Consider the following 16,812-nt stretch of genomic DNA (forward strand, 5'->3'; position numbering starts at 1 on the left):
AATTGTGGGTATCTCTGTCTCTGTGCTATGAGGAAGAGTGAAGCTGGCCTATGGGCTGCCTTTGCCTTGAACAACATAACGTTCTTGAAAGGTCCTTTAGTGGTTGTATTAGGTCACCAGTGAACAGCTTCTCTCTATATAGGATGAACTTGATGACTGGATGCTAGTTTGCCTTAGGTTGCTTTTTCTTTTTCTTCTATGAGGAGTGTAATAGTCATCGTCATAGCCTAAGGATAGGATCCCCAAACTGTGAGCAGGCTTTTGTCCCTACAGATATGCATGCGATGTGGATATAAGAAGAGAGCACATACAAACATCAGTCAGCAGATGCTTCCAATCCCCCCCCCCCTTTTGTTGGTAAAACAGAGATGTGATGGATTCCTTGTGCGTGTCTAAAAGAGCAATCTACCTTAACGTCAACTTTTCTCAGGAAAGGTGTATAAAGTTGTTCAGTACATTTCTCTTTAAACCTGTGGGCTGGGGAGGTGTGAGGGGACAGGGAACAGGGGGACAGGGTGGGTAGGGAGCCATAGAGAACAGCTATCCAAGTCTCACCCTTTTTCATAGCCAGGAAGACCAATCTAATAGGCAGCTTCTTTGGAGGCAGTAGTTTGAGGAGGGGGCTTTTAACTTGAAAGGAGTAGTCGTCATGTGTGATTAGGTATTGCTGTTTATGGAAGGGTGGGATTAAGACCTATTTTTATCATCTTATTCTACCTGTTTCTTTAGATGCTTTTTGACGGGTACTTATTTTGAGCAGTTGGGCTCTAAGGAGCAGCTTAGTCCAAATACAGTCTGTTCAACTGGCCTCAGCTCAGATTAAAGAAAAATGCCGTACTCGGGAGGCAGAGGCAGGCGGATCTCTGTGAGTTCGAGGCCAGCCTGGTCTACAAAGTGAGTCCAGGACAGCCAAGGCTACACAGAGAAACCCTGTCTCAAAAAAACCAAAAAAAAAAAAAAAGAAAAGAAAAAAGAAAAATGCCAACAGGGTAGAGGAGATGGCTGATAGGTCCTTCAGGACCAGCCAGCTGCAGAAAACACGCCGTCCCACCCCCTCTAGCTGCCCCCTTACACCAGCAACACGGCTCACAGGGGAGAGCAAGACAGTGCTCTCCCAGGAGCCAGCTCCCCTTGACCCTCCCCTTGCTGAGACCTGGGAGGCCTCCCTGTTTTGGAAGGTCCTTTGAAATGTCTTCACTTTTAAAATCCTGTTACTCAGTTACACTCCAGTGAAATGTATCCAAAAACTCCATCTAAGAGTAGGTACCCTCCCTCGGAGCTAGCTGGATGTTTTCATCTCTTAGGTGGTACCAGCCAGAGGTAGCCTTCTATAGACACACGTTCCAGTGCCCTCAGGACGTGGTTCTCAGTTGCTGTTGCTTCTTGGGGGCTCAAAAGAACATGATCCTCACAGGAAGGAAAGTGTGTGAGTGGGCGTGGTCCCGCCCTGGGATGGTGGCATTTGTCCTTCACGTCGCTCAGCATTCTAACTAAGTTCTAGATCTTCCATCCAGGAGATGACAAGAGTTAATCTGTCATTTCTGCCCACTCAAGTCTTGTTTCTGGCCCTCCTGAGTCCCCCACCACCTGAAGCTATTTATAGTAGTCAGAACTCTGGAGAAAAACAGAATCAATCCAATGGGAAAGCAGGATGGATGTAACTATAGATACAACAAACATGGGAAGAGATGGCTTGGTTCTAGGGACCTGTCTTAGCCATGTTGCTGAAACACCCCACGGCCTGCTTCTGCAGCAGGAATCCCAGGAGAACACTGGGTGAGAGTACTGTGAACCCAGTGACCAAGAACCAGGAGCTGAGGGCCTGGATCCCCCTCCCCCCCCCACCCCCCCTGCCCAGGGAGCAGAAAATTTGATGAGAGATACAGAGCCGGGGAAAGGGGCTTCTTCCCAAGCTGTTTACTTTATGCCAGGCTCCATGAAATATCATCCCCAGGCGCCATAGCTTTCTGCCTTTGTCTTCCTAGAGAAGCAAACCGGAGCTCAGAAAGGTCAAGTCACTTACCTGAGGTTGTCCAGCTGGTAGCCGATGGAACCAGGACTTGAACCTAGGGCTGTGTAGTTTGTAAAACTTGAACTCATGATCCCCTGGCCATCAGTAGCAAAAGCTTCCACCGAGTCAATAGATGATGGGTGCAGCCTCTCGGTCTGCACAGGGAGCTCTTCCAGAGGTGAGTGGGCCAGAGCATCAACGATCCGGATCCTGAGAACCATGAGGGGGGAAGAAACGAGTTAGGAAGACACGGCTTCTGGTTTCTGTGCCTAGGTTGTATGGCAGACTCAACCCAAGCTAAGCAGTCAAAGAGGTAGAAGGAGATCCCCATCATGTGCACCAGGTGTGAGGGAAAACTCAGGAACAGGCTGCTGTGTGTGGTCCTCCTCATGCTCCTGCCCTAGAAGGTTTGAGGCCAGTGACATCAAGAACCCTAAAGTAGAGATGGACTTCGTGCCGTGGCAGGTGATGGGACACCGCAGTCCGTTTGACTTTAGGATTCTGCCTTTTTTTTTTTAACTAGGTCTCTATGTATAGCCTAAGCTGGACCCAACAATCTGTCCACTCTCAGCCTCTAGTGAGCTGAAATTACAGGCTAGCATCCCAAGCACTCTCCGCCATATCTCTCTATGATCGTCCCATGCCCATCAGGTAATACCTCCCTCTGCTGGTGTGCAGAGCTCCATCCTGGACTTTGACTGGTGTTTCCATTTCGTTTTTGTTTGTTTGGGCTGGGCCTTGATTCTTACGTGGTGGCGCACGCCTTTAATCTCAGCACTCCGGAGGCAGAGGCGGGCGGATCGCTGTGAGTTCGAGGCCAGCCTGGTCTACAAAGTGAGTCCAGGACGGCCAAGGCTAACACAGAGAGACCCTGTCTCAAGAAACAAAAAAACAAAACAAAACAAAAAAAAAGTCTTCTTGCCCCTTGCTACTGTGTTGCTAATGATGCTGACTGCAGAGGCCAGTTAGCTCCGATTTACCATGCTTAGGAAAATGGCATACAGTGAGCACCAAAAGACCAGGCAGGGAGGTCAGGGGTGGCACCATAGGAGGAGCTGGGCCAGCTTCCTGGGAAGCCCAGGCACAAAAATTAATTCTGATAGTATTTACACGGTCTGTCTGTACACACCCCCTCTCCATCCTCATCCTCTGCCATCAGCTGTCGCAGTGTCCCTACGCTGCAAGCCACTGGGCCAGCCTCACTCAGATTCTTGCTATGGCAAGAGAGGTTGAAGGCGTCCCACACTGGGATAGCAGCCATGTCCTGCTGGAGTCTGATGTCAGGAATTGGCTTCCCTGCTGGCTTCCAGTCTTTCTGACCCTCTGGATGCCTGCCTGTTGTACAAACCCTGGCTCTCTCTCTCTGTTTGTTCAAAGCTGGAGGCATTCCACACCCCACTCTCGAGCCCAGAAAGGCCTCTACCCTGCATGCAGGCTGACCCTCCCCCTGCATGCAGGCCCTTTGGCGATGTGGGCTACACATCAGGTGGGCCCACCTGCCACGAGCTCAGCCTGTCCGGCAGCCTCAGCTGAACTTCATATCCAGAGCTGCTGTAAAGCTCGGCAGACCCTGTAGCCTTCTTCTGTGAAGGAAACAGCTTTTTCTCTGAGCCAATACTAGAGCAAACTTCATGCCTGGCCTCAGAGCTCAGCCCCTGCCTCAGCCGCTCCACTCTGAACACTCCACACACAGATGAGGAACTGGAGTTGTAGAGAGCAAAGTCAACATCTCCACCCACACAGGAGCTAGGCCAGCCTTGACTTCCCCTAGATGCCCACCTGGGTCTCCCCACTAAGGTAGTGTTTAAATATTTTTTTTATATGTATGTGTATGTGTGTATGCCTGGGTGGGTCTGTGTGCACTACGTTCATACAGGTGCCCTTGAAGCCAGAGGGTGTCAGATCCCCTGGAGCTGGGTGCACAGGTTGTTGGCTCTGTTTCTTAACAATTAAACTTTATTATACAACCCAACTAGCTTACACAAGAAGGAAAAAAAGGTTAAAGGGACAAAAGAGTGAATCTTCTGGTATCCGTTCCACGGGACGGGTCCTTAGGTGTCTCTCTGGCCCGCGTGCTGGTCCGGCCTGGTCACTGCTCTCCACGCGCTCTCCCCTGGCCTGAACTTGTTGTTCTCTCCTCCCCACCTCCCTCAGTCACATGGAAAGGGCGGTCTCCTTCACCCATTGAGGGTCAATTAGAAAAACAATAGCCCAGGTGGGGTTCTCAGGTCTGCTTTCTGAATTCCAGGCCCAGGATGGCTCCACTCAGTCTGTCACAAGGTATTCATGGGGTGCCCCAGGGGTAAAGCCCGCCAAGACTGCTTCCACAGGTGACAAAGCTTAATCTTTCCCACACATCCCCCTTCTCTTCAAAAAAAAATTAAGAACTATATACACACATATACATATATAGAGGGGTGCTAGGAACTAAACCCAGGTCCTCTGGAAGAGCAGCCAATTCTCTTTACTACTGAGCCCTCACTCCAGCCCCCAAAAGAATATTTTTATAAGCAACAATACCTTTTTTCTTTTTTCTTTCTTTCTTTTTTTCTTTTTCTTTTTTTTTTTCTTTCTTTCTTTCTGGAGTTCATTTATTTGTTGAGGGGCGAGAATCTTACTATGTAGCCCAGGCTGGCCTCAAACATTCAATCCTCCGGCCTCGGTTGGTATTTCAGATGTGTGCCACCAACCAGACCTGACTCAATACGTTTTCTTTCACCCAATTTTAAGAGACCCAATATACAAAGCAGGAGAAAGAGCAAAATCTACTCAAGAGCTAGAGCACCAGCTACGTGGACATCACCGCTCTCTTCCTTCCCGTAGCTACCCCTGGAATTTGCTGCAGCAATGGATGTGCTTGAAAAACCAGTGTTCCCAGGAATAACTGTCAGGCAATGAGAAGGGTGCTGGAGGCCCTCTGGGGCATTCCCAGCATGATGGCCTCACTGCCTGTAGGGAAAGGCAGAGAGAAGGGTAGACTCGGCTGGCCACGGTGCCCTCCTTAGACACTAGCCAGGCTGGAGTACTGGCACTGGCTCTGACAGGACTCGGTGTCAGTGAGAAACTAAGTCAGGCATCCAAGTTTGGGGCCTAAACTTGCAGATGTGTCCAACCAGTGGCCTAGAATGGCTCTGAATGCAGTCCAACATGAAATGTAAACTGAGGCTGTGGAGATGGCTAAGTGAGTCACAGAACTTTCTGTAGAAGTGAGAGGACCTGAGTTCTAGTCTCCAGCACCTACAAGAAGGCCAGGTGTGGCTGCAGGTGTCAGGAGCCCTACTACTGTGGGCTAGAGACATGTGGATCCTGGGAACTTAATGGCCAGCCAACCTGGACTACATAACAAGCTTTAGGCTCGTTGAGAATTTTGCCCATGCTGTAAAAGCAGCCAAAGTAGAAGCACCTAGCCCTGTGGATATTGTGAGGCCCTTGTGGTGGTGTTCTGAGTGTGAGTGTGCCTATCATAGCATCCTCTTACAGGCAAGAACAAGGAGTCAGTCAACCGTCTGTCTGCGCACCCTCCTCCCCGAAGGTTGTTCCAAGAGAGGTTAAAACACACATTCTTTGTGAGGAAAACAGCAAAATGAAATTGATAGATTGACATTCTAGAAGTTCTTAGAACAGAGCCACACTCCCCTTCCTCTCATTAAAAAAAAAAAGTTAAAAATTAGCTAAAGTGATACTTGATAACACACACACACACACACACACACACACACACACACACACACACACACACGCTTATACGTTATACATAGGGACTATGCCCCAAGTCCCCCTGTGGTTGCCTAGAAACATGGAGCATCAAATAACTAGCTCTATTATGCCACCTGGTGCCCTGCAGTCTTGCCACGGAGGACCAGAGTTCACGTGCCCTTCTGGAGCTCACGCCTGCTGCCAACTTTGCGTCACTGTACTCATTGCTTTAGGGTCATCATTAAGTACAACGAGCTAAGTGAACATGGGTGCCACAGTGTGATAGGCGACAGTGATTCTAATGACGCATGTAGCCGATAGTTGACTAGCAGCAGATTAACATTCACAGAGTAGATACATCGGGCCTGGGGATAACCCATATGCCAAACAGGAGGCAGGAGATTTCATACTCTTCTGGGAAGAGAGCAAGTTAAAACTTAGGGATTGTCTATTTGTGGAATTTTCCATTTAGTATTTTTCAACCACTGTTAGCCTTGGAGTGTCACTAAAACCCCAGAAAAGCCAAACAGCCGATAAAGGGAGGTGGCTGTGTCCAGATAGTCACGAGTCCATTTGTGTCCAGGGAAAGTATGTTTAAAGCTTACTAAAGTCTACAACGAAAGCCACCTGCGATTCCCTAGCAAAAGACTAGTTAGTTAATAGGCATCCTGTGGCCTTTGTCCCCTAAACCAAGGCCAGAGAGCTGTGCGTGTTGGAAAGGGGCTGGGACAAGGTGAGAGCTCTAATAAAGGCAGGTTGCTCACTTAAAAAAAAAAAGTTAAGATAACCCTTAGGAATCTGGATACTTGGAGATTCCCTGGAGGGGTTCTAAATAAGCAAGCTCTTCCTGTGGAAGAGAAGTCAGTGGGCTGAGAAAGTCATAGGCCCCAACACTGAGCAGGGTTTGCCTGTGGCTTTGCTCTGTGCATGAGCCTGCTCAGTGTGCTGATCGGGCCAGACTAGGTCAGGCTTTGAGCACAGTACCTAGGAACAGGAAGAGTCACCAGAAATCCTGGTTGTGGAGGTAGCAGGCCATGCTTAGCTAGGTTTGCAGCTGGCATTTAATCTTGGCCACAAGTTAACAAGGGAGGGATTTACAGAACTCTGTTTAAATGAGAACAATAAAGCCAAGGGGGGCTCCACAATCTCGCTAGGGTGCCGGGCTCTGGAGTTCTCACTCCTCCTCCTTTACTGGGCTACCTCTGTACCCAGAGCCCCGGTCTCACATGCAAGAGTCATTATTAAACAATCCTTCTGTTAAAGGCAGATGAGCACTATGCTCTCTCACATCCCCCTCTGTGCCTCCCTTCATTCTCCAATAAATAACTAACTGTTTATGGGGGTGGGGGTGACTGCAGATATGCATGTGCGGAGGTCAGAAAGCAACTTTAAGAAAGCAGTTCCTTCCTCCCTCCTTGTTTGAGGTAGGGTCTCTCGTGCCCCTGTGTGATGCGACAGCCCCGCTGACCTGAGAGCTCCCAGATGACCCTGTCTCAGCCTCCCATCTTTGCCACGGCAGTCCTGGGATTGCAGATGCACGCTACCAACTCTAGCTTTTTATAAGGATTCAGGGAACTCAGACACCTGTGTTCAGGCTGGCACAGACTTCTTTTTTTTTTTTTTTTTTTTTCAATTTTAAGTATTGCTGATATATTGTATTAATTATTATGTATTATTAATATTTTGTTCTGGATTTTTGTTCTAAGCAAGGTTAGTTTCTTTTAACATCCTTGCTGGGGTTAGTTGTCAGTGCTATTGCTAGCCTTGTGAATGGAAAGTGTGAATGGGAAGTGTCTTTTACTTGACTTTTATAAAGTCTATATTTACTATGTGTTTTGCCTGCATGTACACGTGCACGCCAGAAGAGGGCACAAGATCTCATTATAGATGGTTGTGAGCCAAGATGTAGTTGCTAGGAATTGAACTCAGGACCTCTGGAAGAGCAGTCAGTGCTCTTAACCTCTGAGCCATCTCTCCAGGCCCCTGGCACAGACTTCTATCCGCCAAGCATCTCCCTTGCACCCTCCCCCCAACTTTTTAAAATCCAATCATCAAAAGAGAACGCAAAATGGTTATATAAGTATTGCTGACTTCGAATGGCACGTGCTTATAATATTTAAATGTCTCTTACAGTTCAATTGTGGTTTTTTGTCCTGCAGTTAAAACTGTCCTTGTTTTGTCACTTTAAAAGACATTTTAAGTTAAGAGTTCCACTTATCAAAAAAAAAAAAAAATTCAACTTCTCGCTTTCTGCATGGCTCTTCCAACCGTGTGACTATTATTTGCTGAGCATTTATTTTTGCATGTTATCCTGCTGCAGCCCAATTATTTTTTTTTTTTTAACTTAAGACCGAAGAGGTGGATATAAAAGCTCAGCAAACGATAGCACACACCCAATCCCAGCCTCGCTCTGAGCACTCTGTAGTGTATGGAATTAACTAAAGCCACAGTCCTGGCCTTGCCCCCGAGTAGCGGTCCACAGCAACCGATCAGAGGCTAGAGCCGCAGGAAGGTGTTCTGGAGGGCACTGGGCCTGAACTTGGCTTTGAAGTCTGTTCTGAGCCAGAGATGAAAACAGAATGTCCCAAGTAAGAATGCAGCAGAACACAAGGGACGAGGAAGGGGAACACTGGGAGTGGAAAGATTCAACAGGGTCGGGGTGGGTGTACAGGCAAGACAGGGTGGACGAGGCGGGAGGGTTAACCAAAGTGAAGGATGAAAAGTTTACAGTTTTGTTCTTTCTTTATTAACGTGTCAGGTTTTTCTCATTTGAGTGAAACAGGAGAAAAGGAAGGTAATTGTAAAATTACCTTCAAGAATTCTATCCCACTGAGTTTGGCAGCACTTGCCTATAACCTCAACAGAAGTCGAGCTTTTAGTTTCTGGGACGGGGTTTTCTCTGTGTCGCCCTGGCTGTCCTGGATCTTGCTCTGTAGACCAGGCTGGCCTCAAACGCACAGATCCACCTGCTTCTGCCTCCTGAGTGCTGGGATTAAAGACATCACCACCACTGCCCCATGGAGTTAGGATTCTTTTTTAAATTTCAAGTTATTATAATTTATTCAAATTACATCCTAATTGTTATCCCCCTCACTTGTATCTTCCTGTTCGTACCCTCCCTCCCTCTTCTGCCCTATTCCCCTCCCCTAGACCTATTTTACTTAGTGACGGAGTGCTTGCCCAGCATGGGAAAAGGCCCTGAGTTTGATCCCAGATAGCCAGCTATTGGAATAAGCCTCACCTCCCTGCTCCTCCTTCGCCAGCCTCTGGCTCTCAGAACACACTGTCCTGACCCTGGCCCTCTCTCAGCGGGTGGCTGACCTTCCCCACCTCCCTACAGGTGGCGGCTGAGTACTTCAAGAACACCACGCTGCTGCTGGTGGGCGTCATCTGCGTGGCAGCGGCTGTGGAGAAATGGAATTTGCACAAGCGCATCGCCCTGCGCATGGTCTTGATGGCCGGAGCCAAGCCGGGCATGTGAGTCACATGTGGGGTCCTAGGGCAGTGGCCTGAGTCACAGCAGGATGTGTACTTGAGTTGTCCTGCTAATGGGGAGAGGACATCAGAGCGATGAACTCTGAGCTCCTGCATCTGTGAAAGAGATCCGATAACCATGGAATACAGGTTTGCACAGCAGCCCAGATGCTACTCGCACCTGAATCTAAGGAATTCTCTTGACAGCCTGGGCTGTGAGGACAGCAGGTTTGCAACACCTGAGGGCCCTGTTAGAAAGCACAAAAATGAAGCAACAGAAACATTTTTCCGATGTTTTTCCCCCGTAGGGTAGGGTTTAAGAAGATACGGGCGTCACCTCCCAGTCACCTGAGTTACTGGGGCTACTTCAGACCACAAGTCCATCAGGCACGCCCTACCTGACCATGTCATCAGGCGCTCCCTCTTTCTCCTTCCGCTGTGCTATCAAACGGGAGCTCCTCACCTTCACAGACTATGTGGCGGGGGAGGGGGCATCAAGGTGGACAGTTCTGTATGAGCCCCATTCCCGCTGCACCCGGTATCCCGTGGGCCTCTCTCTTTCCTGTCCTGACTCCTAGCTCATAACCTTTCACTACATCTTACATAAGTGGCCTCACCAGCTGGAAGAGTGAACTATGAATAACATAGCGTTAGCTTTCGGCATTGGTCTTTTAGACTACTGTGTTGGAACTCTAACCCCCTGGTCCTATCTTTTAGGTTGCTAAGTGGAGTTGTTAACCACAGCATCATCCACCCAAGCCCACCAACCATCTTCCCACTCACCTTCCTGAACCCTCAGGGACATTTTCCCCTTTATGTTGGCTCCTTTGTTTTCATTCTGTTTTGTTTTGTTTGTGGTACTGGGGGGGGGGGGAGGAGTTGGGGGCGAGTAAGCGAAGCAAACCCAGCTCCTTGCCCTAAGCCAGCACTCTAGCCCTGAGCCACACCTCCAGCCCCAGCATAGCTCTCAAAAACATGATATTATCTACAGGAATTTTCACCCATTTCTGTTTCCCTTCTTCCCTACTTACCACACTCCCCAGCAAGTTTGTACCCGCACGGCATGCTAACAGTGGGTGTGCAAAACATGAGAGCTACGTTGCTGTCTGCTCAAACAAAACACGGCCAGGACTCTGCCCTACTCGGGCACAATCCACACGTGTGTTGTGCCCAGACTGTACAGAGTCATCTGAAATATAAACAAGGTATCTTTGTGTCTGTCTCTCTTAGGCAATGAGCACCAGGTCTGCAAAGGGCTCCGAAGTAAAAGGGAAATAATTTGAAGGTTATCTTTGCTCTGGGTTCCTCCAAGCTTGAGTCTTTGAGAGACCAGCTGGGGACAAGCACACAAGCAGCGACAGGGGACACTTCTGTGGCTTTGCGGTCATCCTTGCAGCTAGTTGGCGCTGGGACAAGTAGTGGGGAGAACTAAGTGCTAGACATTCATCGCTGTTTGCTCCCAAATAACGATGCTGTAGAGAACAGAGAGCAAGAGGTTCCTTAGAGATGCTGGTTGCAGGGGCAGGGAAAAGAATCCCCTTATCCATAAGAGACACGTGGCAGAGCGCCACCTAACGTCCACACAGAGAAGAGCAACCATTGAGTCCGTATCCTGAGACCTATCAAAAACAAACAAACAAAACAAAACAAAAACAAACAAACAAACAAACCCGATCCTTTCCTTCCTTAAAGGCTTTCTTCCTGGCCAAGGTCACTAACTAGCCATGACGTACCAATTGATCACCAGACCAGTGCTGAAATAAAGGTCCACTCTGCACCAAGCCCTGGGAGTTGGAAGCCGAATGGTCCCTGTGGGCCCCAATGCAGCAGGTTAACACTCTCCCCACCCGTCCCCCGCCCTCCAGGCTGCTGCTCTGCTTCATGTGCTGCACCACCATGCTGTCCATGTGGCTCTCCAACACCTCTACCACCGCCATGGTGATGCCCATCGTGGAGGCCGTGCTGCAGGAGCTGATCAACGCCGAGGAGGAGCCACTGGCGGCGGGCAACGCCAGCACCGAGGAGGCTGAGCTCATGGGTACGGTTCACTGGAGCTCATCTCCCCATTGGTCCTCCACCCCGAGTTCCCTGCCAGTCTCTACTTGTGCCACTCGCTGCCCAAGCTGGTGCCCGTCCCTTCATCCTCCTACCCTCTTAGCCGTGCCAGCTGTCGTAACCCGAGCGACCCTTTACCCAGTCCCACTCTTCCATCGTCCTTTGCTTAGAGGTATCCCCACTTTTCTTTGTCCCAAGTGCTCAAGCATTACTACAAAACCCTGGGGTCTGTCTGCATCTACAGTTCCGCTGTAGAAGGGAGAAGGTCATCCATCTGTCACACCTCTACCCCTGCCCCGAGCCCCTGGGCTTCCACATTCCAGGGTCCACTCCGGCCTCAGTTTTCACTTCCTGCCTTTCTTCACCACCGTAGGCCTTGACGTAAACAAGAGACAAACTTCTGTGGAACTCATCTTTGTCAACGAAGAGTGAGTATGATTGTCCTCTTCCTAGACAGAGCCTCTTGGGCCCATTGGAGAGGGCAGGAAACATGAGACCAAGTGCATCTCCTTCAGATACGCACACCAAGCTCACCATCCTGGCTCCTCGCATAGGATCCACCTCTCAAGATCATGAGGGAGTCTCCCTTAATTGCAGAACACTTGGGAATGAGGGAGAATAAAAAGACTGATGTTAAGCCAGGCGGTAGTGGCACACGCCTTTAATCCCAGCACTCGGGAGGCAGAGGCAGGCAGATCGCTGTGAGTTCAAGGCCAGCCTAGTCTACATAGTGAGTCCAGGACAGCCAAGGCTACACAGAGAAACCCTGTCTCGGGAAAAAAAAAAGAAAGACTGATGTTTAATCTGAGTAGCTATGGAAGCTGCCTTATGGCTGCCAAGTACAATTTTGTCTACACTGATATGCTTAGAATACCAGGGGACAGTTGGTGACAGGCGTGTGACGCTCTAGAAAGATAAAGCTAGGAAAGAAGAAACATGGTCTCGAACATTCATAAGTTGCGGAGTCCATCAACAGCTAATTTCTTTCTAGGGGATAGATAGATAGATAGATAGATAGACAGACAGACAGACAGACAGATAATATAGATACATACATACGTGTATTGTGAATACCACACATTTAAAAGTTGTATTTTGCAACAGTTCTTTGTAATTTGCCTGTTTAAATTAAAAAACAAAAATGAAGAGCTCGCATTGAGTGAAGTCAGGCACGGAGAGGACCCAACAGGAAATGTTTTCACCTTTGCCTCACCACTGTCTCCCATCATCATCTCTGTTCTCGCTGCATTCCACTTCTGTTGGTATCTCAAGCAGATGCCACAGCTTTTGTGGCCCCTTCTGAGAGGCGGAATGGCCTCATTCTCAGATCCTCTACAATCTAAGGCAGGTTCACACCAAAGCTTCCTTAGGCCCATGTCTGTCCCCTCTAGGCCCAAATCTGCAGAATAAAAAATGAGAGTTGGTGAGGGAAGAAACTGACCATTCACTGTCCCCTGCCTACTCAGTCTGCTGCTTCTGCAGTCTCCAGAGTTGGGGCAACGTTAGGATACAGAAAAAAAACAAAAGGCAAAAAGGCTCTAGGTTTGACTTCTGTCTGAGATCCAGACCCTAGCTCTGTCCCTTGTGAGCACCCCCTTTCAGGGTCCACAGGTCACCTCCTTGAGGTGACATCTTCACCACCAAATCCTGATGGCTGTTGGCTCTTGGATAGTCACACATGTCCCTCCTTGTCAGTGTTCTGGTGGTTTGTTTCCTCACTGCTTTCTGGGCAGTGCTTTTCCAGATGGCTCCAGCCCTGCTGCCTCCCGTGTGTCCCTTTCCTGAGAAGATGGGCATCGTGCTCCATAGGACACAAGAAGTAGGCTGTTCCTATGAGCACAGTCTCTCTCCTCTCTGGCCTTTCTGGCTACCCTATATCAGGACCAAAAGTCTAATCTAAAAGCTCAACTGTCCCAAGACATCTCAGCCTCGTCTGTGCTGGTGGAAACATGGGTATTTGGTGCTCTTTGTGCCCAGTGCCTCCTCTGCCATCAGGGGTGGTCCTAACTTCCCTCTTCAGCCAGTCTAGGGAGGAAGAGAAACAGGGCAACACATTCTCCAAAGAGCCCTTTACTGTAACCCTCCTTCGTCTCCCACTGACGCAGCCTTGGCTTTCTGATGGTCACAGGATTCTACGTCCTGTGTACAAGTGCCCAGCATTTCCACCTGCCGCCATAGAGGGTGAGCTGGTCGGCTCACAGTCCACACAACTGAGATACATCACAAACACCCACTGAGAACTCAGTGTGTTGTCCATAGCTCTGATTGTTCCCATCCTCCTCTGTCTCCAAGGAAAAGACTGGGGAACATTTCAACATGTACAGTTGGCTGTCTCCTCCCTCAGGTGTATTTACTGACCCCAGATTCTTCCCCATCTTGTTTTCTCCATTGCCTGTCCCTCCTGCTGCTGTCACCTCAGATAAGCGTGCCACATATTTCTGTTTCCAGATAGCAGCATTCCTGAGTCAGCTAGTAAGGGTACCCTCAGGACACAGGGTCTCCAGTGAGACCATGCTCCGGAGACCTCTGTGCACCCACTCCCAGCATCCTAGTGCTCAGTGGTGCTGTGAATAGATGCTGGTGGCCTGGATCTGTTATGAGGGTTGACAGTGTCCTAAGGAATGTAGTCCAGATCTTAGTGCCTGCACCCAATCGACACTCTATGTTTGCTATTTATTAGGAGTGTTGATGTCACTTCAAATGAGCTGCCACCCCGTCCTTGGGAGGACACAAACTGCTGGTCTCTCACAGCATCTCAAGAGTCAGGGAAGACTAGGGGGAAATGGGTCCTCTTTGTGGGCTAGAAAAATTGAGTCTAAAATTAGGCCCCTTACGCCAACCACTGAACATGAGGAAGAGCACCCCTCTCCCCTGTTTCTTTTGCTTCTTTTCAGCACGTCGACTGCAGACGTCACTTCCCTGATGCAGAACAAGGTATGGCCTTGGTTTCCTCCACCCTAAGCCTTGAGATCGCCTGGAATTCCCTCAAGAGAATTCAGGCCCCAAGATGCCCGGTTGCTGTTCCTACAGGCCAGCAGCCTCGGTGGATTAAGAGTGGTGAGGAGCTCACCCAGGCCGGATATAAGTAAAAGGGCCAGTGTACCAAGGGCGTGGGTGTTTCTGAACCCCAGCTCTGAGGCCTGGGTAGCTAAACAAAACAATGTAAGTTAAATAAGTAAAAATACAGGATAGCCTTTATTATGGAAACCAAAATTCAGACATCCAATTTTTTAAAATTTATTTTTGTTTTTATTTTGTTAACTTTACATCCCAATTGTAACCCCCTCCCTCGTCCTTTCCTGGTCCCTCTTCCCTCCCTCAGATTCCCTTCCTCCCTTCCCTGGTCCTCAGAAAGGGGGAGCCCTCCTCCCCTAACATCTGACCTTAGCCTACCAAGTCTTATGTGGACTGCCTGTGACCTGGCAAGGCCGCTCCTCCAGGGGGAGGTGGGCACCAGAGTCTATGTCAGAAGTAGTCCCTACTCCCCATTATGGGACTCACAAGAAGAAGGTGCTGCCCATCTGCTACATCTGAGCAGAGGGTCTAGACAGACATTCCAATTTCAAAAGCCACGTGTTCAAGCTCAGAATTTCATTCCTCTTACTGGGAATTACATTTGCAAAATCTTAATATTAAAGAGAGTCTTTACCTGTATGGTGTTACTCAAACTCACCCTCTCTCCCTAAAGATTTTATAAGAAGTATAAATGGCTAATTAAGCTGTGTGGGGTGTTTAAGATTTTATTTTCAATTATGTTTATGTAAGTATGTATGTATGTATCTGCACGTGTGTGTGTGTGTGTGTGTGTGTGTGTGTGTGTGTGTGTGTGTAAGTGCAGAGGCCCCAAAGTCCAGAAGAAGGTTTTGGATCCCCTAGAGCTAAGTTATAGGTGGTTGTGAGGCACCTGACATGGGTTCTGGGAACTGAACTTGGGTCTTCTGCAAGAGCAGTACATACTCCAAATTGCTGAGCAATCTCTCCAGCCCCCAGACTGGATTTCACTGTGGTAATGAAATAATCCTTCTGATGTTTTGTGGGGTTTTAGAAAAAGATTTATTCGTTTATTATTATGTATACAGTGCTCAGTCTGCATGTACACCAGCAGGCCAGAAGAGGGCATCATATCCCATTATAGATGGTTGTGAGCCACCTTATGATTGCTGGGAATTGAACTCAGGACTTCTGGAGAAGCAGTCAGTGCCCTTAATCTCTGAGCCATCTCTCCAGCCCCAATGTTTTGTGTTTTTAAAAAGTAGTAGAGTTCTTCATCTGCAAGTGAGCTCCCAGAAAGGCTAGTCTTGCCTATACGGACAAAGTGGTGGTCCCCAGGTTTCGAAGCTTCTTCCCTTGGCTGGTTGGAAGCTGTGAAGATGGAGCCTGACCCTAGGTAGGGGGTGCTCTCAGGAAGGGGAAGCCCTCCTAGGCTTCTGGTCTCTGAGTCCCATAGAGACAAGCCCTGGGACAATTAAGTGGTACCTCTCCAGATACTTAGACCAAACCCACTTCCTAACTAACAGTGTGGTGGCTTTTGTCCCAGCAGAATCTGAATGGTGTGCCCATGGTCACCAAACCTATCAACACAGCAAACCAACAGCAACATAAGAAGCAGCATTCACTGCAGGTAATGGAACCCTGTATGAAGAACCTTATGTTTCCTAACAGTGCTGGTGGCCTTGAGGCTGTCAAGGCCTCTGGCTAGCTGTCATTAGCATTCATGTCTGACATGGGTGCCATGGAAAGAAAGAGCCCAGGCTCACTGTACATCACTAAAAGCTACGACGAGCCACCTCCTAGGGCACAGAAAGCCAAGGTGAGCCACCTCCTAGGGCACAGAAAGCCAAGGTGAGCCCCCTCCTGGGGCACAGAAAGCCAAGGTGAGCCACCTCCTCGGGCACTGGATTTTTCAACTGGAAATGCTTAAGGTTGGTAGATGCTTGAGGTTCAAATTATTTTCCAAAGGCATTTCAATAGCATTATAATTTTTTTAATTTTTAAAATTACATTGTGTGTGTGTGTGTGTGTGTGTGTGTGTGTGTGTGTGTGTGTATGTGTGTGTGTACATACCCAGGAGTGTGCAAGCACAAATGTGGAGTTCAAAGGACAACTTTCAGGTGTCAGTTCTCTCCTACAATGTAGGTTCCAGGGACTCAATTCAGGCTGCCATGCTTGGAGACAAGTGGTTCAACCTGCTGAGCCATAATTACCATATTTACAGTGGGGACTGTAAATATTTTCCTTAGTGTCCTAAGATTATAAGGACCCTTGCTTTTCTGCACAAACGAGTCTGTTCTTGTTGCTGCTATGTTAAAGCAAAATGCAGAGAGGAGGTAGATGTTGAGGCTGGTCTGAAGAGGCATCTGTCACCTATACCCCTTGGTTTCAGATTTTTTTTTTTTTTTTGCCATCACCAGGCTCAGTTGTTTCCCATCCTTCACTGTTGCTATTAATAAATGTCACCATTTATGAAATGTTTATTCCATGAACACGTGCCAGCACAGCACTGTGCATCCTCTCCAAAGTCCTGTGTCAACAAGGTAGTGATTTTTGAGCTCCATTAGAGGCAGAGGGATGAAATC

The 16,812-nt window shown here is 48.6% G+C and overlaps 1 protein-coding gene across 1 annotated transcript in view; it reads left to right on the forward strand.

The window, feature by feature from the left end:
* The window catches only part of SLC13A4 (solute carrier family 13 member 4), a 39,630-nt gene that overhangs the window by 6,655 nt on the left and 16,163 nt on the right, over nt 1-16,812 (forward strand). Inside the window, exons 3-7 of the mRNA XM_084788110.1 lie at nt 9,048-9,184; nt 11,047-11,219; nt 11,610-11,664; nt 14,131-14,170; nt 15,777-15,857. Of these exons, the coding sequence (XP_084644236.1) occupies nt 9,048-9,184; nt 11,047-11,219; nt 11,610-11,664; nt 14,131-14,170; nt 15,777-15,857 (486 nt within the window). The remainder of the gene's footprint in view (nt 1-9,047; nt 9,185-11,046; nt 11,220-11,609; nt 11,665-14,130; nt 14,171-15,776; nt 15,858-16,812) is intronic.

Source organism: Acomys minous, assembly GCF_964271855.1.
Source record: "Acomys minous genome assembly, chromosome: 6".
NCBI lineage: Eukaryota > Metazoa > Chordata > Mammalia > Rodentia > Muridae > Acomys > Acomys minous.